The sequence below is a fragment of the Eubalaena glacialis genome, chromosome 13 (genome assembly GCF_028564815.1).
Source record: "Eubalaena glacialis isolate mEubGla1 chromosome 13, mEubGla1.1.hap2.+ XY, whole genome shotgun sequence".
NCBI lineage: Eukaryota > Metazoa > Chordata > Mammalia > Artiodactyla > Balaenidae > Eubalaena > Eubalaena glacialis.
Window position 1 is genome coordinate 78484994 of NC_083728.1, and position 25717 is coordinate 78510710.

The following is a 25717-nucleotide window of genomic DNA, read 5'->3' on the forward strand; positions in this document are numbered from 1 at the left end:
TTAACCCGCGAAGCTTGTGGCCCATCCCAAGAGCAATTATACCCCGGCCCCGCCCTCGCAGTCCCAAGAATCAGGCTGAAGCAACGGAGTGAAAACTGTATTTACAGGACAAGCAATTACACAAGGATTTAAAAAGAGAAAAAAAAAGGCAGAGTGAGGAGGGGAGCCGGCAGTCAGGAGGGCCCGCAGCGCTGGCCCGCGGCAAGACCCAGGATGTTCGCCTGCAACACAGGAGGCAAAGGGAGAGCAGCGTTAGGGCCGGGCAGGGCACAGGCCAGGGGGAGGAGGGGGCCCGAGTCTCATGAGCTCACCTTCAGGAACGACTCCATCTGTTTCCCGGATATGCCCTCCACGCGTTCCAGGTCCTCCACCTGGCAGGACAGCAGCGATGGGGAAGGGGTCTAGGGAGTGCCAGGCTCCCCCCCACCCAACTCCATTCCGGGGCTGTCCTCCCTGGGTCATTACCTGGCTGAAGGGCCCGTGGAGCTCTCTCCAGCCCACGATGAGCTGAGCCTTCTTCTGGCCAATGCGCTGCAGGCTGCGCAGATCCCGGGCTGACCCTTCATTCAGCAGATCTAATATTTTTTGGCGCCCATGGGCCAGTAGCTCCGGGCTGATCTGTAGCTCCCAGCAGTCCTCACCCTTCTCCTCCGGCTCTGAGGCATCCAGGGACTCCAGCTATGAGGCAGGAGGAGGTGAGTGACAGAAACAGCAGTAACAGCAGTAGTTTACTGCCGGGTGCTGTTCAGCGCCCGGCAGTAAACCACTCTGGACTCCTCTGCCTAGGATAGGAACCTAACAGCACCTACCTCCCCGCCCTCCCCAGCCTCTCTTTCCCTCCTGTCCAGTGTCTGTCCCAAAACCCTTCCCTCTGCTCACTCTCTGGGTTGATTCTCATTTTATCCGACTTGTGAAAGAGTAGAATAGTGTTGCTGTGAAGATCAAATGAGTTAATGAATGTAAAACACACAGTAAGCTCTTAAATCTGGTCCCTCATTTCTAAAAGGAAAGAATAAGCTCTTTCACCCCTAGGAAAGCACATAGAAGGTACTCAACAAGTGACACACTCCCGATGTCATCTCAGTTTTTAGGTAGGTCTTTCAGTGTTGTTTCATTTCTTGACTGTTTAGGCTGTTTGCCTAAATGGGCTCTGAAGTTTGTAGAGGGCAGGACCCAGGCTGCACACTGTACCTAGTAAGTAGCTATTGACTGAGAGTAAGAGCCATCACGAAGAAAGGAAAGTAACAGGTGATGGACACCCACCCCACTAAGTACATTCATATTACTGCATTTCATCCTAAATGCCCTGTGAGACATCACTGCATTCAGAGGGTAAGCAACTTGGAAGAGTTGTAAATAGCTGATAAGTGTTCTGACAGGCCATGTAACTCTTTGGCCAGTACTCTTCCCACTAGAGCTCTCTACCCCTTACTTCTCCTGGGTTCTAGGTATAGCCTAAGCCTTCGGCTACTCTCACCTTTCTCTTCCGGCCTTTCTTCTTCAAGATATGGATCTCGGCACTTGGGTATGCTGCCTGCTCCTGAACTGAAAGCAAGAATTGTGAGCTGGAATCACAGCAGAGGCCACTTTTCAGCCCTCCTGGTAGCCACTTGGTTCTTCCATTACTGATTCCCCAGTTCCCCTCCAGCCTGAGTTAATCTTCTTTTGTTCTGTTTCCACACGACCTTTCTTATACCTGTATTTGAAACTAATCTCAGTTGGTCTTGCATGATAATCAGTCATGCACTGGTCAGTCTACCCCATGGTACTAAATGCCCAAGAGCAGTGCACCCAGCTCTTATTTCACATCCTCCTCCCCCTTCCCATGGTGGGAGGATATGAGTGACATGAGGACAGCTGCTCCAAACACCTCCTTCCTTCTAAGATCTCTGTTATCTGGGCCCTCCTGGCCGCCAGAGCCAAACTTACTCAGTTGTAGGGGCATCACCACAGCCTTTTTGAGGGGCTTAGCCACTGTGACTGTGTGGCAGGCAAGGGGTCGGAGCATTGTGGGAGAGTAGTTCTCTTTCTCCTTCGGGTCTGCAGCCTCCTGGGCCAGCACCTTGGCTTCCAGTTCTTTTTGCTTCATCTTAAGCCTCTGTTAGAAAGGATCAGGGAGAGATATGACCCAGAACCAACTTTAGGGCAGTAGATTAGGACAGTGAGTGTTCAGGGCTCTGAGGCCTTAAAAGGGCAGGGCGAGGACCAACAGGAGAAATTACCAGGAGACAGCTGGAGCCCAATGTAATTAAGGGCTTTCTAGTGATCAGGGCTGTCCAGAGGTGGAACAAGCTTCCTTGTGAAATACTGAAGGGAAGTTCAAGCAGAGAGTCCTCACTTAATATGAACTGAGATTTAGGAAATGGCAATGTCTTGCATTTGTACTTCTACCTGGAATTTTTTTTTTCTCTCACCTCCTCACATCTGACCTCAATTATTTTTCAAAGTTCAGCCATGTTAAGGACATTCAAGCAGAAGCTGGAGAACTGAGGGATTCCAGCGTTGGATGAAAATTGGATGCTGGTCCAGCCTTTCAGTGTCCTTCCCTATCTGAAGATCCTCGGGCTGCTTCTCAAGGCCAGTAGGAATCCCAGCCCCAACCCTCCAACACTTACTTCAATTTCCAGATCCTTCGCCTCCACTGTCTTCATAAGCACCATCCGCTCTCGCCTCGGGGTGCTCAGCAGAGGGGTCCCCTGGCTCCCCTGGGTCCCCAGCAGACGGTCCAAGCTTAGAAGGCGCTCCACCATAGCTGGGTCCATGCTACTTAGCTTCTGTAGGGGGCTGAGCAGACAAAGAGGTTACTCCCCACTTACCTCTTCTCTCATCACCCTCTCCAGCCGCAGATTCCTCTCATCCTGCCTTAACTTGGTGTTTCTGTGGTTCCAGAACCCTGGTGTTAACTTGCTAGGCAACCCTGAACAAGTCATCGAGACTCTCTGGGTGCTGTGCCTTCTTCAGGCGAAGGGGGGTTGATCACTACTTGCCCAAGTAACTTCTCAGGGATGCCAGGAGATCAGATGAGAAGAAGCATTTAATGAACACCTGAGTGGCAGGTGTTCATGGGGTCTAAGACATCAGTGCCCTGCCCTGAAGGCACTCACTGTCTAACAAAGTAAGAGACCGTGATAAGGTGACAGCAAGGGCCAGGAGCCTGTCCATTTGGAGGGGCAGTCGGTGAAAGATTCACAGAGGAGATCATCTTCAGCAGGGCTCTGAAAACCTTCACCTCAAATGCCAAGCCTTTCTCCTGTGACCAGTAGGAAAGGCCCATTCAAATAGAGTCCTGACTTAATCTGAACATGATAATGCCTAACATTTGTTCCTTGTGTCTGGAATTTTTCCCCTCACACCTGATCTCAATTATCAAAGTCAGTTTGATGCCCCCTTTCCCATGATGCCAGCTTGATTGTATATCTTCTTTCCTACACTGTGAACTAGCTCCTCGAGGACAGAGACTCTCCTGTTCTTTGTGTATAAGTGCCTAGAAGAGCAGGATCAGAAAATACGGGTGAACACATAAGTCATTTCTTCCTTCCCGGCTCTCACAGAACAAGAGGATCCTCCTTCCTTATTGTGCTCTGTACTATCGACCTTGCATCATATACTGATGTTCCCATCTTGCTTCCTCTACTGAAACTTGAGCTCCCTGAGGTCAGGGTCTGTCTAGGTCTGATGTGCCCCATTCTCTGAGATTACCCAAGGTGCCCATCTGACAGAGACCTTGCCTGTTTCACACATAATACAGATGTACGGGTGTGTATGTTTCTCTGAGTCTGTACACATAGGAGAGGGGACTGCTGACAAATGGCTTAAGAAGGACAAGATTGAGAGATGGGGTTCCAAGTGAACACAAGCACCAAGCACCTTTTTATGTATGCCATCCTTCCTTAACTACAATAGTCCCCTGGGGCAGACTGTACACTAATCCTTGGCCACCTCAGGTCACCTCTAGTCTTAGGACTTACAGAGTTTAGAGAAGCTTTATTTGGGCTAGGGGTAGAAAAAGGACAAAGTTCAAACTGCAGCTGGATCCTTGAAGGGCTAGGTGGCCAGACACAGAAAGCAAGACCACTAAACAGGGGTGACCTGAATATTAGTGCATACTGGGCCATGAGGTGGGGCTATCAGAACCAGGGAAGGAGGCCACACACCTCCCTGGTTTAGAGAGGCTTTGTTTGGATTGAGGGTAGAAACAGGGCAAAGTTAGGACAGCAACTGACTCCATGGAAAGTCACAGAAAGGTTGGACTCTAACATACAGACTGAGTCTCAATGAGACATCTCTCTTCATCTCTTATCTCCTTTGCTTTGCTCTTACCCTTGGGACCTGAAAGACCGGGTCCTCATTACTCCTTGAACCAGAAGCAAAAGTACTCATCCTTGAAACATCGGTGCCAAAATATGAGATTTTGCTGACTGCCTAAAGGGGTTGGAAAACAGAAAGGCGGGGCTAGGAGCTCAAGGAGGAGCCTCCTTATGGCCCCCAGCTGCAGCGTCAAGGCTGGAGGTTGATCTTAGCACTTCAGTGAATTCAGAAGAGTAGGATTTTGGGTGAATCCAGTGGAAGAACAAGTTCACAGCTCAAGGATCCAATAGGCTAAACCCAATGCTATTCTGCACCCAACCCAGACACAACAGGAAAGGGAATATGCCCAAGACCCCTCCCTCTCTGCTCACCTGAGTTTCTGGGAGGCAGAAGATGGAGCTGCTGGGGGTTCAGGACTCCCAGTCTCCTCTTCCTCAGGGCCTCGGGCTCTCTTTGCTTCTGATGGGCCTAGCAGTTCTTTCTTAGACAGTTTAATAGGTGCCAAGACTAGGGGAAGATGGCAGGGTAGGGGAAAAAGGGGGTGTCAACTTCTATGCTGATGCTTGGTGGATTCAGCAAACTCCCCAGTTGTCCAGACTGGGCCTTTCCACTCCTACCAACCCCCGTCCTCACCATGAAGCTGTAAGCTCTCATTGGTAAAAGGCTGATTGATCACCTCCTTGGACCTGGCTGCAAAGTTGAGTGCAGAGACTGTGTCTAGGTAGAAGCGTCTCTCAGGGGCAATGTTGGCGATCAGGATGCTGTGGGCCGAGCCACCGAGAGAGTCCTGAGGGACGGGGATGGGGCAGGGTGGGTGGGTCAGAAGCCCCACCTTCCCCTTCCCTGACTGCTGTCCCCCAACACCCCAGCAGGCCTGAGAACCCCCTTCTCTAGCTCCTTTTACCCGAGATGGGAGGCCTGACCTGCAACAGGCGAGTAAGCTTGCTGTCCCGGTAGGGCACCCGAGGGAGGCCCCGGTTCAGCGCATCGACCACCTTGCCCAGTACAAAGAGGGAGGTGTTGATGGCTCCACTCTCCTTCAGCCGCAGGCCCTTGTTGCCTGTGCGCCGGTTGTCCTCTGAGCCAGCCAAGTCAATCAGGTAGAGTTTTCCCTCCCGCTGGCGAAATGGGGCCAAACGTTCCCGCTGATCCACCTGGGGGTAAGAGCAAGGGCTCCAGTTTAGCTCAGGCTCCAGGGGCTTCCCAGGTCCTCACCCCTGTCAGTGGGTCTCACCTTAACCAGGAGCACAGCGTGACTGCGGGAGGAGCGCTGGTTGAGCCGGGTGGCTCCTACTGTCCGATTTCGACTGGCTGGCAGGAAATGCCGCTCAAAATCAGCAAAGCTAGTGATGGGCTTCTGCGTGAGGCCCGGAATCAGGATGTTTCCTCGGCAGTCTTCTCGGATCACCAGGTCTCCTGATGAAGGTTCTAAGAGGTCTAATACCTGTTTGAGCAGTGAGAGGTAGGGCCAATCCTCCAGTTACAGGCTGCTTACTTCCTGGCTATCGGGCTCCTTTTCGCTGCTGATTCTCAGAGTTGTGCCATCCACTACCCCAACCTCTGTCTTTCCAGGTCTTACGCCTTCTTGCTAGAGCAGAGCTTCATGTTCCAGAACTGGGTCTGATTTTGACCCTTTGTCTCTTCCCTCCCCAATCAGAAAGGGGCCTCACCTTTTCCTGGTAGATCTCTAAATAGGACATAGTGACAGAGAGGGCCCATGGTCGGCCCTCAGCGCTCTCCTCCCTTGTGAGCTGTAGGAGGTCCATGAGAGCCCGGGGAATCACCCCAGGTTGCTCTGGGCTGCCCAGCATTGTGTGCGTCTTCCCTGGAAAAGGAGTGGAAAGAGCTGTGAGAATTTCTTCCCCACTCCCGAGTCCTTTCTGACCCATAGCTGTTCTGTATCTGGCTTCCTCACCTGCTCCTGTGGGCCCATAGGCAAGCACACTGGCATTCTGCCCTTCCAACAGGTGCCTTAGGATGGGCTGCACTGATCCTGCATAGATGTCCTGCTGAGAGCTCCTCTCCCCATAGAAAGCATCAAACCTGCAGGCAGGAAGAAAGGAGGGGATTAGTGGAGGGTTCCATTCTCGCCCAGACCTAGAGGATAAAACTGGCCTCAGATTTAAGAGTCTCTATCCTTTTTCTTGCACAAATACCTAAGAAAGCACCCACTGAACACCGTTCCATCCCAGTCTCTGTATTGGTGTAGAAACACAAGGATGAATTTGATGTCCCTGCTCTTGGGAGTTCTGCAGCCTGGTGGCATAGATAGATACCCATACTTTGCTGCAATCCAGGAAGCGAAGATGAGAACGCACTAGGAGCAGTAGCATTCTGCCTGGGGAAGGAGGATTTTGCCAGAGAAGAGAAAGATACTCTAAGTATCAAAAATAGCACACAAACAAGACATGGTATGAAAGGGCATGGTGTATCACAAGATATATAGAAAGTAGTATTTGTACACCGTAATGGAGTAAAGAGAGGATGCTGCTTATGACTAGGTGAGACTCAACACACCTGTAGTCCATTCACTGCACTCCAGCAGAGAAGCTGTGGCTAAGGCCACAGCAGGGATTAGTATAAGTGAAGTGTAGCATGTGTTAGGGGGAATGAGGCTGGAAAGAAACTGAAGCCAAATTGTCAAGGGCCTAGAACAGGGTTGGCAAACTTCTTCCATAAAAAGCCAGATAGTAAATATTTGGGGCTCTGTGGACCACATGGTTCCTTTCACAACTACTCAACTCTGCCGCTGCAGTCAGGCAGAAAGCAGCCACAGGTAATATGTAAATAAACGAACGTGGTTGTGTTCCAATAAAGCTTTATTTACAAAAAGATTCTCGGCAGATTTGACCTGTAGACTGTAGTTTGCCACCCTCTGGCCTAGAATAACAGGCCAAGGAGGCTGAACTTTAAATCTCCAAAGGAATTTTAAAGTAGCTGCCCTTGTGAGTTCTGTCCCCAAACGTGGGTGGTTGTCTCCAACACCACCCAGCTGTAGCCTGGGTTGGCTAGCTGGTCTGTGCTCCCCCAACCCTTCCCACACCTCCCCAAGACCCGAGTTGGGGCTCCCCTGCTTACCTTCGCTGCTCCTTCCCCACTTTGTGCCTATTTCCCCTGTAAGACTGTGAACAGTAACTTGTGTCTGATTCAGCCCCCAGTCTTCCCCACAGTATCCTACAGAGAACCCATCACAGTGGGCACCTATGAACATTTCCTGAATGAACAAACGAAGGTGTGGCGAACAAAGCTGTGCTAAGGAAGGAGCAAGGATCCTGAGGAGGAAGGTCTGAGAAACTGTCTGGGCAAGTGATAGTGTGAGCAGGTCTAGAAGAGAGAGGATAGGAGGGAGTGGCCTGAACCTTACTGGTATTTGAGAGTCTCCTGGTGGTTCCTCCAGTTGGCAATCTCTAGAGAACAGCTGTCCAGGCCCCGTACACAGGGGGTATCATTTTCTCCAGCTGTTCCATCCACAAACGGCCGCAGTCGCACAGCTACCCTTACTCGAGCTGGAGGTGGGCGCCGGCCAGCTCCCATCTTGCTTAGCCGACAGCGACTGACTCCTGGAAGAAGATAATTTTTAGGTGTGAAGTATGGTGGTAGCTTTGCTGAGAAGTAAGGGTAAGGGTCTTGGAGGAGGAGGTAGTTAATTTAGCTGACCCCTGAAGGATGAGTAGGGTCACTGCCAAGCATTCCAGGCAGAAAGAAAGGCACATGCAAAAGCCTGGAGGTGTGAAAGCACGGCCCCCTTGGAGAACTGGTGAGGCAGGAGAACTGTGTGTTCTGTTGGTGAGGGCGAGCACAGAAGGGCAGGATGGAAGAAAAAGATGAATCAAATACATGGTCTCAGGCAGAGTGCAGTGGGGCGGGGTGGGGGGGGTTTGAAGGAGAGAGATTATCTATAGGCTGGGACTGTAAACCAGATCGCGTACTTAGCAAACGTTAACATTTATGAAGCACTGACTACATTCTAGGCACACTTTAATCTCCGTGGTGTCACTGAGAGGTAGCTTCTGTTAGTCCCATTTTACCAGTGAAGACGCTCGTAGAGGCACAGCAGCTCTTCCAAGCACCTCAGTGTTTTATGCCTGGAGCCATGCGGCTATTACCTTATCTTGTACCATAACCTACATTGTGTCTTTTTGCTCTTCAGAGGAATAAGCAGAACAAAACCCCAGCATCTTAGACTAGAGACCCCCGTAACCTTGACAACAGAGGCAGGGAAGGAGGCCTGGAGGCTGGGGTCCTGCGGATACCACTGGGAGGACCGGGGGCCACAGCTCATTTCAGGGGAAGCTCTTTCCACCCTGGCCATGCTGTGGGTGTCCCCAGGCTTGGCCTCAGTTCCTATCCCACTCAGTAAGTAGGTCCAGTGGGGTGTAGACTGTAATGTATACACAAATAACCTGGAAGATCTAGTTAAAATATGGATTTGGCTTCAGTCCCTGGGGAGATGCCTAAGGTTCTGCACTTCTAGCAACTCCCAGGTGATGCTGCTACTGCTGGTGGGACACACTTTGATCAGTCAAGGTGTAGCAGACCAGGACCTCATGGGGTTGTTCTAGGATTAAGAGTTGACATATGCCCCTATCTAAAATCAGTCAATGAACTGCCTGACCTTTCTGTGCCTTTGTTTCTTACCTGGAGTTTATTATACATATAAATACATACATACACACATATGCCCCCCGCCAAACTGTTAATGATGGTTTTCTCTCAATGGCGGATTATGTGGGTTTATTTTCTCTGTTACCCAGTTCTGTAATGCTGTAATGTTTGCATTAAAAAAAAATAATAATAATGACACTGTGGACATCTTTGGAAGGGATAAGGTTAAGAGGCAGCCCCCAGTCCCTTTCTGTCCCAGCTCAGTTTGCAAAGGCACTAACATGCAATCATCTATGGTAAGCTTTCTGTTTAGTTTGCTTCCCATAATTAAATCTAAGTCATTTAGCAGGGGGCTGGGTGGGGGATTATGAATTATTTTTATCATCAGAAAACACAATTAAGATAAAACTAAAAAAAAAAAAAAAGCCTCTATTTCTGTGAGGATTGAATGGGCTGAAAAAAATCTTACGAGGAGGGTATTTCTCTATTTTATATTGAAGGATACCATACTATAACTCACATCTAACAGCAGAATTCAAACCTAGATCTCATCTCTAAAAATTTGCTTTTAATGAGGATGTCGTATTGCCTCCCTGTCATGTACCAACTGGGTACATGGGAAAGTTCTTGGTAGCTCTGACTCTCTCCTTTTTTGCTGGTGGTAGCAGATGGTTGTTGGGAACCACAGGCCTCTCTTGGCAAGAGGCTGGCCAACACAGAAACAGCAGGACAAAAAGGTGGACAGACTAACCCTGGGAAGAACCTTATGCATAAGTAAGGTATACACATAGCAGACAGTCCATTCCAAAAACTGGGCCTCGGACTTCCCTGGTGATCCAGTGGTTAAGAATCCACCTTCCAATGCAGCGGACGCAGGTTCGATCCCTGGTTGGAGAACTAAGATCCCACATGCTGCAGGGCAACTAAGCCCTCACGTCGCAACTACTGAGCCCACATGCAGCAACTACTGAGCCCGTGCACTCTAGAGCCTGCATGCCACAACAAAAGATCCTGCATGCCACAACAAAAGATTCTGCATGCCGCAAGGAAGATCCCACATGCCGCAATTAAGACCCAACGCAGCCAAATAAATAAATATTAAAAAAACCAAAAACTGGGCCTCTGTTCCTTCATCTGACAAATGAAGCTAGTAACACCATTTCTCACTTTAAGGTTTACAAAGCACTTGGGAATCTAGTTTTCATTTGACCCTCATGGCAATCCTAGAAGTCAGAAGTAGAAACCTGCAGATGCACCTGTGCAGATAAGAAAGCTAAGATGCAAGGAGGTTCACTGACTTGTCAAAAAATGTGTGCAGGAGCCTCTCCTTGCCTATCTTTCCCAGGGTTTTTTTGGTGAGAACAGAGAAAGATGGCAGATACAGAAGCACTTAAGGAAGTTCAGTGATCAATACAAAGGGAAGGGGAAGTCTGTGGTGATGAAGAAAGAGTATCGACTCTGGCTAGACAGAGCTGAATTTAAATTCCAGCTCTAACACTTATTAGCTTGTGACCCTGGGCAAGTGATTTAACATCCATATGCCCCAGTTTCCTTGTCTATAAAATGGGGTGGGGAGGGCCTTGGAAGAGCTTAACAAGGATTGAAAGAAGTAAAATGTCAACAGAGTAACTAGTACATAGTAAGTAGGTTGGTAATAATTCAAGGTTGGAAAAAATTCAAGGTAAGATGGCCTGGGTTCAAATCCCAGCTCTGCCACTTACAACTAACTAAATAACCTGGGGAAATGATTTTCCATTCCTGTGCAATTTCCACACCTGTAAAGTGGGAATAAATAAAAACTACTCGGGCTGTTAAGGCAATAATAAGGTAATTCATGTAAAAGTGCTTAGCACAGCACTGGTACTTGATAAAAGCTCAGTAAGTGTTTTATTATATATTCATCCATTTTCCAAATGAGGAAACGTCAGTATAGAGAGGTTAGCTAGGTTGCCCATAGTCAACAGCTAGCTAGTGACAGTTTCAGATGAAGGTCTAACTCCAAAGTTTATTATGTGATTCCTCGGGCCTTCTCAGCCCCTTCATCTTTGTATCCCCATGGGCCTCAGAGTCGGAGACAAGTTCCATCTACTAGCTGTGTGACCTTGGGAAGGCTTCTTAACCTCTTCAAGCGTTAGTTTCTTTTTTTGTTTTTGTTTTTGGATAGTTACCTTTTTTTAAAATTAATTATTTATTTTTGGCTGTGTTGGGTCTTCGTTGCTGCACGCAGGCTTTCTCTAGTTGCGGCGAGCGGGGGCTACTCTTCATTGCGGTGCGCGGGCTTCTCTTGTTGCGGAGCACGGGCTCTAGGCGCATGGGCTTCAGCAGTTGTGGCACGTGGGCTCAGTAGTTGTGGCTCAGGGGGCTTAGTTGCTCTGCGGCATGTGGGATCTTCCGGGACCAGGGCTCGAACCTGTGACTCCTGCATTGGCAGGTGGATTCTTAACTGCTGAGCCACCAGGGAAGCTGAAGCCTTAGTTTCTTGTTATAAAAATGACAGTGTCTACCCTCATAAGACTGTGAGGAGTCAGAGAAATAATGTACATACAATGTTTAGCACAGTGCTGGCAGTAAGTACTCAGCGATGTCAGCTATTGTTATTATTACACTCTTTCTCTTGCTACTCACTCCCCTCAAGGCAGCAACTCACTTCTGCCCTCAGCAGGGTCACCAATGACCTCCTTACTGCTAAATCCAATAGGCAAGCTCAGTCCCCATCCTGTTTGACTTCGCAGCGGTATTCAACACCCTTGATCTGCTTTCCTTTGGGAAACGTACTTTTCCCTTAGTTTCCCTGCCACCCACCAGCTCTCTATTCACTCCTTCTCAGTTTCTGCCAGTCTTAAATGTTTTTCCTAAACTACTTCTATCCTCTCTCTAGATCAGGGTTGCTCAATTTCTGCACTATTGGTATTGGGGGCTGGAGAGTTCTTTGGGGGTGGGGCCCGCTGTGCACTGTAGGAAGTGTAGCACACACCCCCCCCTGCCCCACCAGTGTAACAACCAAAAATGTCTCCAGACATCGCAAATGTCCCCACAGGGAACAAAACTGCCCCTAGTTGAGAACCACTACTGACTGACTAATCATGGGCAAGGTCACCTGCTCTCTTGGCTTCGGTTACCACCTCAAAGCTGATGACTCCTAATTGACACCTCCACACCACAGGCTCTCCTGAACTTTGGATCTGCATTCCCAGCTGCTGCCCTGACACCTCTTCTTACATGGTTCTCAGGTATTTCAAACTCCACCCATCTTAAACTGAATCCTTCCCCATCTCTCTGCAACCCCATCTTCCTTCTATGCTCTCTAACGTAAATAAATGGAACCAACCCCAAAGATGGGAGAGTTCTTAACTCCACCTCCTCTCTCATCTCCCACACCAGTTCTTCATTAACATCTGTCAAGTCTACCTTTTTAAATGAGTCTACTTCTCTCCATCCCCACTGCACAATCTTTGCCAAGGTTGTCTTCATCTCAACAGCCTCCCAACTGGTCTCCTTGCCTCCAGTCTCATTCCCTTCCAATCATTCTCCCTCCACTTCCTTCCTTGTATTGTAAGCTCTCAGTCATAATGAATTTCCTTCAATTCCTACAACACACCAAGTTCTCTCACACCTTTGGGCCTTTGCATATGCTATTCTCTCTCCCTGGAATATCTTCCTTACCACCTCCTGCCGCCTCCCAAGCAATTGGGGTAAATCCTTACACCTTACTTCCTCTAAAAAAAACCTTCCCTTGTAAAATTACTGCCCCATTAAGGCTCTGTTAGGTGAGCCCATGGCTCTCTTTAGCTTCTCCATCCAAGGACTCATCACACTCCACTGTAACTGCATATTTGTCTGTCTTCTCCAAGTAACTGTGAACTCTGCTCACCTTTATATTCCCAATGCCAGGCACAGACTAGGCTCTCAGGGAATATTTGCTGAACAAATTAAGATCTGACTGACTGACTAACATAAAACATTGGCTTGTTCGTTTCCTGTTTTCTTCATAAAAGTGGCCACAGCCATTCTTGCCTCAAAGCTCACAGTCCAGGGGAGGACAGATGGAGAGGCACATGCACACATTTGCCAATGGTAGAAGAGTCTATCCCTTTCATCATAAAAGCAACTTTGAGGTTGGGCAAAGCTAGCACTTCTAATTATTTCTCCTAATTTTCCCCTCTCCCACAATTCCCAAACTTCATTCAACTTAACTCTTCTTTTACTGATGAGGAAATTGAGCCAAAGAGAGCATCTTTGGCCTCTCTTTACATCATAAATAAGAAATCGATCATTTGGTGGTCTTTTCGTCCCACCCAAGCCTGGCGAACTCCTATCCAACCTTTGAAACCCACTTCAAATATCACTTCCTTAATGAAGTCTTCCCAGAATACCCAAGGGTTTACTTCAGCTTCTGTGCTCCCTATAGCAGTTTATACATATCTCTCGTTGCTTTTCATGTTATAGATTTATATGACTATCTACTGAAACAGACTGTAAGCTCCTCTAGGGAAAGGACAATGTTCATTCAAGCATTTTTATGATATCTACTATGTACCAGACACAGTGGGTCTTAGAAGGGTGAGGGGGTGTCGTGCTCAGACAGCAGGAATATCATGTGCTTGGGCATAATGGTTAAGGGCAGAGGCTCTGGAATCAGACTGCTTGGGTGTGAATTCAGACCCCAATATTTACTAGTTGTGTTAACTTTGGGCAAGCTTTTTAACCCATCTATGCCTCAGTTTCTTCATCTGTAAAACAGGAACAATAATAGTAAACCACCTCATAGCATTGTGTGGAGATTAAATGATTCATCACCATAAAGTACTTACAACTGTGCCTGGCACCTAGCAAGGGCTCAACATGTGTTTGACATCCTACTAGATAGCTGTTTCTTCACAGGGGCTGACAAACACTAAGATCTCAAATAAATTACTGTGGTACCCATTATAATCACTGATCAGAATTCAGTCTACAGGAAGAGAGCAGAGCAAGATTCTTAATGTCCTAACAGCCTTTCCAACCCTAAAATAGCGCTGACTGCCAAGGCTAGAGTGTAAGGAAACAAACAGTCCCTTATTTCCCTTTTCTGTGATATCAGCACATCCTATGCTGTCAACTCACACCCAGCTGCAGCCCGTCTGAAACTCTTACCTCTCTCAGGGATCTCCCTGCACCCAAACAACACGTCATACATGAACCCTTCCCCCATACGCGCATCCAGCTCCCTTTTGTCCCTATGGTTAGAGTATTAGCTACTTTTCGGTCGCTTACTCTTGTAATCTGAGATGGGTCATTGTGCCCATTTTACGAAGAAAACTGAAGCTCACAAGGGAAAAGTGCGCTGGGCTCAAAAGTGCGCCGGAACCAGGTCTCAACCCGGGTCTACTGATCTGCGTCGAGAGCAAGAAACAGTGAGGAGGAAGCAGCCTACGACTCCCACACTCCCAGCTCCCCCCCACCGCCCCCGCGCTATTCCTGGGTCTCCCGGGCAACTCGCGGAGCCGGGACCGGACTCCGACCTATCGCCCCACAAGTCTCCAGACCACGGCACCCACCCTGCCCGGGCTCGCGTACCCGAGGTCGCCGCCGCCATCTCACGTCGCCTCCGCGCCGGGACCCCCGCGTCCATCCTACTCCTTCCTTGGGCCCGCCTCTCCATTCGAATTTCCCGCTGCCCCGCCCCCTTTCCCGGGCTCCACCAATCACGGCTACCTGCCGCCGGAAGCCCCAGCTTGTGCCTCGCCCCTATTCCGCCCTCTAGGGCTCGCCTCCGGGTCCTGCAAGAAAAAGTTTCCCCCGGAGTAGAATGCATGCGCGCACGTCGGCTACGCGGCCGTTGACGTCCGGCTGGCGCTCCCGCGCAAACTCCGGAGCCCGACGCGTTGGCGACAGTGGCCGTCGGGGGAGCTGGTGAGCGCCGCCCGGCACTGGGTTCCTTTTACCTTCTGGGTTTCGAGGCATAGATTTGCGTTAAGTGTAGAGTTTTCGCCTCATTTTTTTACCCCCTCAACTAACTACGAATTTTGGTACGAATCAAGCAGAGGGTGATCGAAGGCACTTCATCGATTTATCCAAAAATTTCTCTGAATACAATTTTCGCTATTCTAGTGTCATAAGACGACACATTATAGGAATAAGGAAGATGTTCGCGGAAACGGGATTATTCTAACGACTAGTAGTGGTCTTCGGTTTTACAGTTTTTTGCTTCAGAAGTTGTTTCTCGCGCTTGTGAGGCGGGAATTGTTTTGTGAGTTTGGGGACTTGCCCTGAGGACAAGTCAACGGTGCTTCAACGTCTGGTCACTAATTTAGGTCAGGACCACGCTGGCTGGATTGTGGACAATCACGTTGCACTCACCTCTTGCTGAGCCCACGGCCACTCTGGGGTGCAGAGGCCAGGTGACATTTGTGTCCCCTTATGTCGCATGTCTGAGCCAAGGAGACCAGCTCGGATGTCCTTTACTTTGTAACTCAGCACTCAACACGTCGGAGTGAGGGTTAAAGCATTGCTCAGTCTGTTTCTTAGTCAACTTCACCCTTGGTCCCATGTCCTGTGGGTTTAGTCGTCTGTTAAGTAGTTCCCTATCCCTTCTGGAAGCTTAACCAGGGATGATCATCCCATCTTTGAGCTCCTGGTAGGGCCCTGATTTAGACATTATGTCCAGCCTATCAAAAAACAAATATTAGACCAGTGGTTCTCAAGTTTTGGGGCCTTGGAATCCCTTTGAATTCTTAAAAATTGAGGCCCCAAAGATCTTCTGTTTATATGGACTTTATTTATCCATATTTACAGTGTTAGAAATGAATACAAGTTTAAAACATGTATTAATGCACTTAAAAATTACAGAAACAAATATGTAGAGACAGGAAGTTGATTAATGGTTGCCAAGGGATGGTAAGGGGTTGATGAACTGGGACTGTTGCTAATAGGTATGGAATTTCTTTTGGGGGTGATGGAAATGTTCTGGAATTAAACAGTGGTGATAGTTGCACAACATAGTGAATGTACTAAAAACCATTAAAATGTACACTTACGAATGGTAAGTTTTATGTTATGTGAATTATATCTCCATTAAAAAAATTGCCAAAAATTACAATAACAAACCCATTACATAGAACATAGAAAACATTTTAATTTTAAAAATGACTATTTTCCAAAGCAAAAAAATAGTAACAAGAGTGGCATTGTTTTACATTTTTACAAATCTAATGTCTGATTCAAGACAAAATAGCAGGATTCTCATGTCTGCTTCTGTAGTCAGTCTGTTGTAATATCACACATCATATAACCTCTTGAAAGCTCGACAGTATACCCAAGGAAGAATGCAAGGGAAAAAGTCAAATGGCATCTCAGTTTTATTATGAAAATAATTTTGACCTTGGAGACCTCTGAAAGTGTCTCAGGGATCTCCAGAATTTCCAAGACCACACTTCGAGAACTATTAGATGATTAGCAGTTTGGTCTTCCCTACACTTTACACAGGGGCTCTTCATGTTTTCACATTTGTTGCCAGTTTCCAGATATTTGGTAAGATACCTGCCAGAAATAGTGGAAAGAGCATAGGTCAGGGAGTCAGAGCTTCTGAGATTGAAAAAATAGCTTATGTACGGGGCTTTGTTGCCAGGCCGCCTGGGGTAGAGATATTTAGCCTCTTTGTGCCTCCATTTCTTCAGCTCTTGAAAGGGAATAATGGTTGGATCTGCTTCCTAGGGATCTGCATCTGCCTGGTGGAAATTAGGATTGTTAAACAACTGATATTCAAAGAGAATAAGATAATTCCGTTCACAGTGTTCAGTTGTAGTGTGCTAGCCACTGTCTTAGGTGGTGGGGATACCATGGTGAACAAGAAGACAGATGTGGTTCTTATTTTCCTGGAGTTAATTTTTTTCATGGGGGAGATGGGTGTGGGACTGGGTGATGGTGACAGACAATAAACAAGGAATTATAAGGGAAGGGTATCAAGATCTGCATCTGCCTGGTGGAAATTAGGGTTGTTAAACACCTGATTTTCCAAGAGAAAGAAACAGTAATTTTTTAAAAAACTTCCAAACTAGATCCTTAAGTAGCAAAGGAGAGCAGAGGAAAGTTGAATACAAGAGCTTACGCCATAAAAATTGGAAAGAGACTAGTGGATGAAGCAGATAATTCTGTCCTTCAAGCCTAGGAAGATTAAATGAGGGTCATCTGGGACAGCAGGCATAGCAACAGTGATGAGGAAGAGAACGCGGGCTGGAAAAGAGAGAACCAGACTTGGGGGGCGAGGTGGAGAAGAAGGAGTCCTCAGATAATAGAGCACCATGGGTGTCCAAGAAGCCATGCCAGTCTCCCCCACGTGGACACCCTTTCCTTCATTTCATGTACAGTTAATTATATAAGAGCCACGGGGGTGGGGTGGACACTACCCAGAGGAGCTCCCAGGGGTCCGGCCGAGCTGTACACAGGCCCTTTCCTAAAGGCACTGAGGTCACCTTTGGTGGCTGCTGTGCATGGGCAAGTTTGCTGTGCTCACTGGAATGATGAGGCTTGCTCTGCAGAGGTTGCCTTGAGAAGACAAAAAAGAATATTAACGTTTAAAACAAAACAAAATATTGTAATCGCTAGAGCAGGTATTCTCAAAATGGGGGTCCCTGGTCTCTATAAAGTTAAAACTATTTTCATAACAATACTAAGATGTTGTTTGCTTTTTCACTCTTATTCTCTCATGAGTGCAAAGGCTACATGATATGTAATAACAGATTGAATGCAGAACAAACTAAACTAGTCTGTGGTGACAAAGTCAGAAAAGTGATTGCCTCTTGAGAGTTGGGGGCAGGAAGTGGCTGGGAAGGGCCCAGAGGGAATTTTCTGGGGTGATGGTAATGTCCTATATCTTGATAGTAGTTTGGGTTACACAGGCATATGCATTTGTCAAAACTCGTGTGTGGAAGCAGGACATGATTTCCCAACTGTGTGATCCTCATATTGGGATTCCTTGTAAGATTTTGTTTCTAAGATATTTGAAAATCAAGGACATGTGGAAAATGCCCAGGTTTTAACATCAGAAAGACCTGAGTTTAATCCTGACTTTGCTACATACTATGTTTGTGACTTTGAACAAGTATAATAACAACATTTAGCAGAGTGCCTGGTACATCACAGGCACCTAATAAATACTTGTAATATGACCAAATGAAGTAATGTAATTTTTCTTAGCTCTAATTTTGTACTGAGAGTAACAGATCTCATTTTCATTTGCTCTACTAAGATTCATAGTGTTTCTGGGTGAATTTCCTTTTGATGGCAAACTGAAGCAGAGAATTGGGAAAAAAAGTTTCTTTTTGCTTGGGTTTGCTCAGTTATTAAATACTACTGGGGAATAGGCAAGGGTGTAAGTTTGGGGGGAGGGGACACAGTGACCTCTGACATCTGTCCTTGTGACTCTCATCACCTACAAACATATCAACTGCCTTTTGTCTTGGTGACTTCATCTGAAAAATGGGAACAATGCTACTACTTTCCAATAGAATTGTTGTCACAATTAAATGAGGTAATTTTGAAGAGTACCGAACTTATAATGGATGCTCAATAAATGTTAGTTGTCTCTTCCATTTTTCATCTCTCCCTACTGTTTTCCCTGAAATAGATAAACATGTATGACATGTTAAACATGTAAACATATTAATATAGTCTTCCTACCTGAAGTCATCCTTAATGTTCTCTCATATAGCCTATGTTAATAATTGGTCTGGGCTTCCCTGGTGGCGCAGTGTTTAAGAATCCGCCTGCCAATGCAGGGGACACGGGTTCGAGCCCTGGTCTGGGATGATCCCACATGCCGCGGAGCAACTAAGCCCGTACGCCACAACTACTGACCCTGCTCTCTAGAGCCCGCGAGCCACAACTACTGAAGCCCCCGTGCCTAGAGCCCGTGCTCCGCAACAAGAGAGAAGCCCGCGCACCGCAACAAAGAGTAGCCCCCGCCATGAGAAGCCCGCGCACCGCAACAAAGAGTAGCCCCCCCTCGCCACAACTAGAGAAAAGCCCGCGCGTAGCAACCAAGACCCAACGCGGCCAAAAATAAATAAATAAATAAATAAAATTTAGGAAAAAAAAAAAATTGGTCTGTATTTGCTGTCTTTCCCCAGCACATGCAGGTCCACGTTCATGATAACACCAAGAATTGCACACTTTCATTGGCTAGACTTGAATTTTTTGGACCAAAAGCTTTCTTGAAATCCATGAGCTGTAGCCTAAAAGGGAGTCTTCTGTTACTAGAGAGTTGGTTCTGTTGGGATGGTTGTTTAGGGATTTGACCTCAGCTGTCTCCTGGATGACTGCATCAGCTTGTGCAGGTTGAGGCTTCTCTATTCTTGGGGCTGCTCAAGAGGCCTGGCCCTGTGTTCCCTTGACATGGCTCTCCCTGTTGCGCTCTGCAGTGGGAGCTTGGGGACTCACTATGTATATCAAATCATCACTTTGTACACTAAATATGGTACAATTTTTATTTGTCAATTATATTTTAATAAAGTGGTAAAATTTTTTTGAAAAATAAAATGAAGTTACTAAAAGTGTAGGATTTGATAACCTAATAACGTATTCTGAAGGGAAAAAAAGAGAGCCAAAGTGAGGTTTCCCTGAGGAAGAAGAAATTCCACCTGTAGACTGCAACATCTCCTCCTGCCTGGAAGTTTCCAGATAGCTGGCCTGCCCTACAGATTTCAGACTTGCCTAGCCAGCCTCCACAGCTGCATAAACCAATTATTTGCAGTAAATCTCTTTCTGTATGTATATGTGTACGTATATCTCTTCATGGTTCTTTCTCTTGTAGAACCTGACTGACACAGCAAGTAACTTTACTTATTTAACTGAACAAGTAAAGGCTAGTTGTTAACTCCCTCAAGTTTCACTCTTTACCTACTCCCCATACAGACTAACCTATACCTTCACTCTTTATTTTCTTCTCTCTTAAAGTTTCCTGCTCCAACACCTACATAAAGCATCCTTGCCAATCTCTTCTGAGACCTTGCTCCATCAATTATCTCCTCTTTCCTGAATCTTCAGCCTCTACTCTAACTCATGCTCACGTCTCCCCTGTCTAGGAAAAACAAAAAAACAAAAAACCTCCTTCCTTACATTCCCCATAAATATTACTTACATATTTTCTGCCTTTCTAGAGCCAGACTTCTTGAAATATTCCATTCTTGCCGCTGTATTTCCTCACTTCCCATTCATTCCTTAACCAATTGCAGCCTGGCTCCAACTTTCAGGTTCCAGCCAAAACTTTCTTTGTCAAGATTATAAATGACCTTCTGATTGCCAAAGCTAAAGAAACTGAAGTCTGTCCTTTTCTTGACTTCTCAGAGTCCTTGAAATTTCTGTCTTGCCTTTGAGTGCATCACTCCTCCTTCCCTTCACCTCCGAGACCACTCCATTCTCTATTTCTTTAACTGATTCTTCTTTGGATCAGCTGTCAAACTCTGGTGTTCCCCAGTCCTCTCTGACTTCAGCCTTTTATCATTTTATATGCCTACAGTTTCCGTGGGTGACTTCTTCCACACCCATCACTTGAACTTCATTATCTATGTGCTGGTGACTCCTGAATCTAAGCCCTATATCAAACTCATATCAAAGCTTTATTCCCAAATATCCCTCTGCCCAGTGTTGGATCCAGACATGTCCCCATTCCAGAATGTGCCACAGGTACATCAAAACTCAATGGAGGAACTTCCCTTGTGGTGCAGTGGTTAAGAATATGCCTGCCATTGCAGGGGACACGGGTTCAAGCCCTGGTCTGGGAAGATCCTACATGCTGCAGAGCAGCTAAGCCCGTGCACCACAACTACTGAGCCCACGCACCACAACTACTGAAGCCCGCATGCCTAGAGCCTGTGCTCCGCAACAAGAGAAGCCACCACAATGAGAAGCCTGCACACTGCAATGAAGAGTAGCCCCCGCTCGCTGCAACTAGAGAAAGCCTGCTCGCAGCAACAAAGGCCCAACGCAGCCAAAAATAAAAATAAATTTATAAGAAAAAAAAAAACCTCAGTGGGTCCAATGAACCTATCTACAAAACAGAAACAGACTCACAGACAGAGAACAGACTTGTGGTTGCCAAGGGGGAGGGGGCGGGGAGGGAAGGACTGGGAGTGTGGGGTTAGCAGATGTAAACTATTATATATAGGATGGATAAACAACAAGGTCCTCCTGTATAGCACAGGGAATCATATTCAATATCCTGTGATAAACCATAATGGAAAATAATATAAAAAAAAGAATGTCTGTGTGTAACTGAGTCACTTTGCTGTACAGAAGAGATTGGCACAGCATTGTAAATCAACTATATTTCAAAACTGAGTGGGTCCAAAAGCTAATTCATTTTTCTTTTGTATTCCCCATCTCAGAGAGTAACCGTCTTCCCAGTTGCCCAAGCTACTGACATGGTAGTTCTCCTAGATTCTCCTTCACTCACCCTTGTGCATTCAGTTATCACGTTCTTCTGAGCCTATCTTCCACCTCAAATCTCTCAAATTCTTCCCTTTTCTCTTTTCCTCGTATTACTGCCTTTGTGTAGACATCATTTCTGATCTAGAACTAGTCTATTAACTATTTTCGTATCTCATCCTGCTTTACCTTCAGTCCATTTTCCCCACTTATACCAGGAAAATTATATATTCTTCTAAATCTTATCAATCCCCTGGGCAAAGTTTTCAGTGGCTCCCCGTAACTCATAAGATAAAGTTTAAATCGTTCAGTATGATATTCGCGGTTCCTGCCTTTCCGTGAGGCTTCATCTTTGGCCCAATTGTGCTTTGCATTTTACCTGTACTGAACCACTTGTAGTTCTCATATCTTCATATTTTTTAAAAAATTATTTATTTATCTATTCATGGCTGTGTTGGGTCTTCGTTTCTGTGCGAGGGCTTTCTCTAGTTGCGGCAAGCGGGGGCCACTCTTCATCGCGGTGCGCGGGCCTCTCACCATCGCGGCCTCTCTTGTTGCGGAGCACAGGCTGCAGACGCGCAGGCTCAGCAATTGTGGCTCACGGGCCCAGCCGCTCCGCCGCATGTGGGATCTTCCCAGACCAGGGCTCGAACCCGCGTCCCCTGCATTGGCAGGCAGATTCTCAACCACTGCGCCACCAGGGAAGCCCTATCTTCATATTTCTGCATAAGCTGGGCCCAGTACTGTTCCCCTACACCACACACACACACACACACACACACACACACACACAGACACACACACACGAGTCTTCCCTGACCTCCCAGAGAAAGTTAGCCTTCCTTTTGGCTCCTTTAACATCCTATGAAGAACACCTTTGTTATGGCACCAATAAAACAGTTTGACTAGAGGAAAAGAACCAGATCCTAGCAGGGAATATTTGGTAAATGTGTGATTAGCTTAATTCAGCAATTTTAAAGCTTAAGTTTTTAAGTAAGGGGATATTTTCTTTAATCATAATCTCCTGCCAAAACCTAATGTGTAGACTAGATAAGAGCCAGCAATCCCTTCCCTTAGTCCCCTTGTGCCATGCTGCCTCTGAGGTGCCAGTGCCTTAAGTGGGCATAGTGTGAAAACAGAGGCTTTCCTACAGTTGACCAGATATCTGATCTGTCAAAAGTCTGTCAGATTCAGCCATAAAAAGGATTGAAGTACTGATACATGCTATAACATGGATAAAACTTGAAAATATTATGTTAGATGGAAGAAGCTAGACATAAAAGGCCACATTGTTGTATAATTTGATCTGTATGAAATGTCCGGAATAGGCAAATCCATAGAGACGGAAAGTAGGTGAGGGTTACCAGGGCCTGGGGGAGAGGAGAATGGAGAGTGACTACTTAATGGGGATGGGGTTTCTTTTGAGGTGGTAAAAGTATTCTGGGATTAGAGAGTAGTGATGGTTGCACAATTTGTGAATATACTAAAAACCTCTGAATGGCACACTCTAAAAGGGTGAGTCTTGTATTATGTGATTTATGTCTCAATAAAAATATAATTACAGTGGCATAGTATTCCATTCCATGGAATTGAGAGAAATAAAGGAATTTTTATAAAAACAGGCTAGGCATAAGTTTGTGTAATGTTAATATTTCTTTATAAAATTACATGTACATAACTGTTATCTTCGTCTAATTGTGAAGAAATGTGACTGGGATTCTCTGGGATGTGTATAAACTTATTGGGAGCAATGAGTAAGTTCCCCCACCCCCAATCACCACCACACACACAAAAAAGAAAACAAACAAACAAAAAACAGTCAAAAATTTAGGACCGGGAGCTAGAGTCCTAAGAATTATTTCCAAAGCAACTTTGTATCCTTGCTGAATCTATCCAGTCACCCTAATGCTTCCCCTGAACTCGAACCAGCCCCTTCTCTTCATGGAAACCCATGATGGAAATCTCTGCCCCCCACGCCCCCCACCTTGGGATGCCCTTGTTTTGAGGGTGATATTGGCAGAGTAGAAGCTGTTGAGGAGGTGGTGGCTTCCTGAGGAAAGAACTGCGGTCTGAGAGAGCTGAGCAAGGACACCAGGGCTTATGAGTAAAGGTGGGGAGGAACTAGGCTGGGGTAATAAGCAAAGCCCTTGGCAGGAACTTAGGCTAAATTTTGGGAGTCAGGTGGGTTCTGGGAAATAACAAAGGATGATGGCTCAGGCCACCCACGTACAGTGAGTGGGTTAAGGTCAGGAGAGTGAGGTGACAGCCTTTTGGTGGAGAGGCACTATCTCAAGGGGAAGACAAAGGGGAGAAAAGGGCTGGAGAGTGGAACATCTGGGGTTTTGGTGATAAGCCACAACTAGGTCTTACCTTCAGCCTTAGAACTCCAGTTTAGGTAAACACTTGAAAAAAAGAATTGGTGCAGGCCAGAATCTTATCTCCTCTTGATAAATTATGAAGAAAAGCCCAGGATTCTTACACCTCTCTCCCTCATCCTCCCACTCTTCCCCAGATTGACATCTGACAAATAGCCAGAAATGAGACTCACACATCCATACCCAGAGTCAAGAGGTGGATCCCAGCTGCAGGCACCCATACACACACTAGCTTTAGCCATGCCTTTTATTATTTTTTTTATTGAGACAGGTGGATGGTGGTTAGTGGTGAGGGGTTCCCATACCCCCACTGCAGTGTTGCAGGACAACTCAGCAGTTCTCGTGTTCACTGGGGTAGACATCCCAGTGGAAGCCAATGGCATTGATAATGGATCGGCCAGATCGGCCACTGATGAATCGTAGCACAGTGTTGGGGTACAAGGGGACAGCTTTGAAACTCATGCCTCTGTCTTTCCCAAAAGTCAAGAAGTAGAACTTGTCAGTCACAAAGACCAGCTTTCTCAGGTAGTTCTTGTACTTTCCCGACACCTGGACCACTGATTCCCCAGGGTTCAGAAAGATCTCCTTCAGGTCTCCCAACTTGCCACCCACATATTCGCTCCACACCTTGCCGTAGCACACCTGGAGACTAGGGGCAGGGGTGAGGAGGGAAGGAAGGGAGACACTGAGTAAGGTGATCAGAATTTAGGACCTCTCGGCCTACAGGCTGAGACCTTCAGACTAGTGACAGGGATGACAAACCCCCTGCCAGTCCCACAGAATTTGAGGGTTGGGTAAGCCCTTGGAGATCATACATGGAACTTCAACTCCTCATTTTGCTGACAAACAGGCTCACAGAGGGAAAACAACTTGCGCAGAATCACCCAGACAGTGAATATCAGAGCTTGAATTTGAAGTCTACACTCCCACCAGGCCCCCACCCCCTACTTGAAACAAGAAAAGGGATTTTTCAAACATCTGAAAGGCTTCGATGAGGGAAGAGACTTGTCCATGCTGTGCTAGGATACAAATCCAGGATCAGAAGGATAAAGTTTTGGGAGAGGCATCAAGCAAAGATGGAGGATGCCAGAGGGGATTTAAACCTTGGGTGGGGGATAAACGAGACAACTTCCAGGTCCCTCTGAGTTGATGGTATATGATTTACCCAAGATCACAAGTGTGGGAGTGTTAGGGGTTTCGGCATCACAGGTCTCAAATCCAAGTCCTCTAATAATTTTTCCATATCATGTTATCCCTGTGACTTGATTGAAATAGATGTGACCCAAAGTGACTGAGAAATTCACAATTTAGTAAGATCCTAGAAGGTCCCCAAACCACAGAAACGCAAAGAATCTTACCCTACGATGTAGTATCTGTTAACTCAGACACGAATGGCAGTGATGGGGCCATCCAGCTGGTTTCTAGAATGGGAGAATGGCTTTCCTCCACGGCCTCCATACTCTCCACTGAAAGAGGAGGACCTGGCCTGAACTGGAGGGAAAGGAGGAGTTGGGGGGGAGAAATCCCCTGAGAGCTCAGTTTCTCCCCACCACCCTTATTCCTCCCGCAACTCAGTTCCCACCACCCCAAGTCAGCCACTGACAGCCTTGGCCACCAGCAGTACAGGAAGCTGCTTCCCCTGACTCTAGTGCTGGGCTCCTGGTTTCTCACTTACTCTCACTGGCAGAGGCTGATGCACAAAGAAGGGCAAGAAAAGCAATGGTCAACATCCTGGGGCTGGAGTGGGAAGAAAGGAGAAAGTGAACGTTTACCCTTATCCCTCCAGATATCATTTACCCAGGCACCCCTGACCTCCAGTTGAGGCTCAGGTTTCTTGGTCCTTCAACTCAGACCTCGTCCACCCAGTCTTGGTCTTAGAAAGAATTGTCCACAGTCTCTAGTCCTGTTTGTCACAAATACTATCTTATGTGTCCTCAATCCCTCTGCCTCTCTCCGGTCTGGCTACAGCCAACCCTCCTCTTCCCTCCCAAGCCAGAAGATCAATCGTGACCTTCTCTCTGGATTAG

At 46.9% G+C, this 25717-nt stretch overlaps 2 protein-coding genes across 4 annotated transcripts; both read right to left on the minus strand.

Moving 5' to 3' along the window:
* Positions 1–82: 82 nt before the first annotated feature.
* Positions 83–14554, minus strand: KIF22 (kinesin family member 22). Of its 3 annotated transcripts, none has more exons than XM_061208281.1 (14): positions 14470–14554; positions 7673–7868; positions 6224–6351; positions 5979–6133; positions 5543–5752; positions 5232–5462; positions 4942–5095; positions 4680–4815; positions 2616–2784; positions 1930–2098; positions 1478–1545; positions 466–678; positions 312–371; positions 83–221 (listed from the first exon to the last, which is right to left on the minus strand). In XM_061208281.1, the coding sequence occupies exons 1-14, from the start codon at positions 14552–14554 to the stop codon at positions 174–176; spliced, it is 2022 nt and encodes a 673-aa protein (XP_061064264.1). In that variant the 3' UTR covers positions 83–173. The 3 variants fall into 3 exon arrangements, with proteins under 3 accessions (XP_061064264.1, XP_061064265.1, XP_061064266.1); XM_061208282.1 differs by lacking the exon at positions 14470–14554 and adding an exon at positions 11082–11168; XM_061208283.1 differs by lacking the exons at positions 83–221; positions 312–371; positions 466–678 and having other exon boundaries at positions 1544–1696; positions 14470–14504.
* A 9466-nt stretch (positions 14555–24020) lies between these two features.
* On the minus strand, positions 24021–25420 carry ZG16 (zymogen granule protein 16). The gene is given in 3 exon segments (XM_061209868.1): positions 24021–24339; positions 25049–25181; positions 25366–25420. Coding segments are annotated over 3 exon segments (507 nt in total).
* Between the last annotated feature and the right edge of the window lie 297 nt (positions 25421–25717).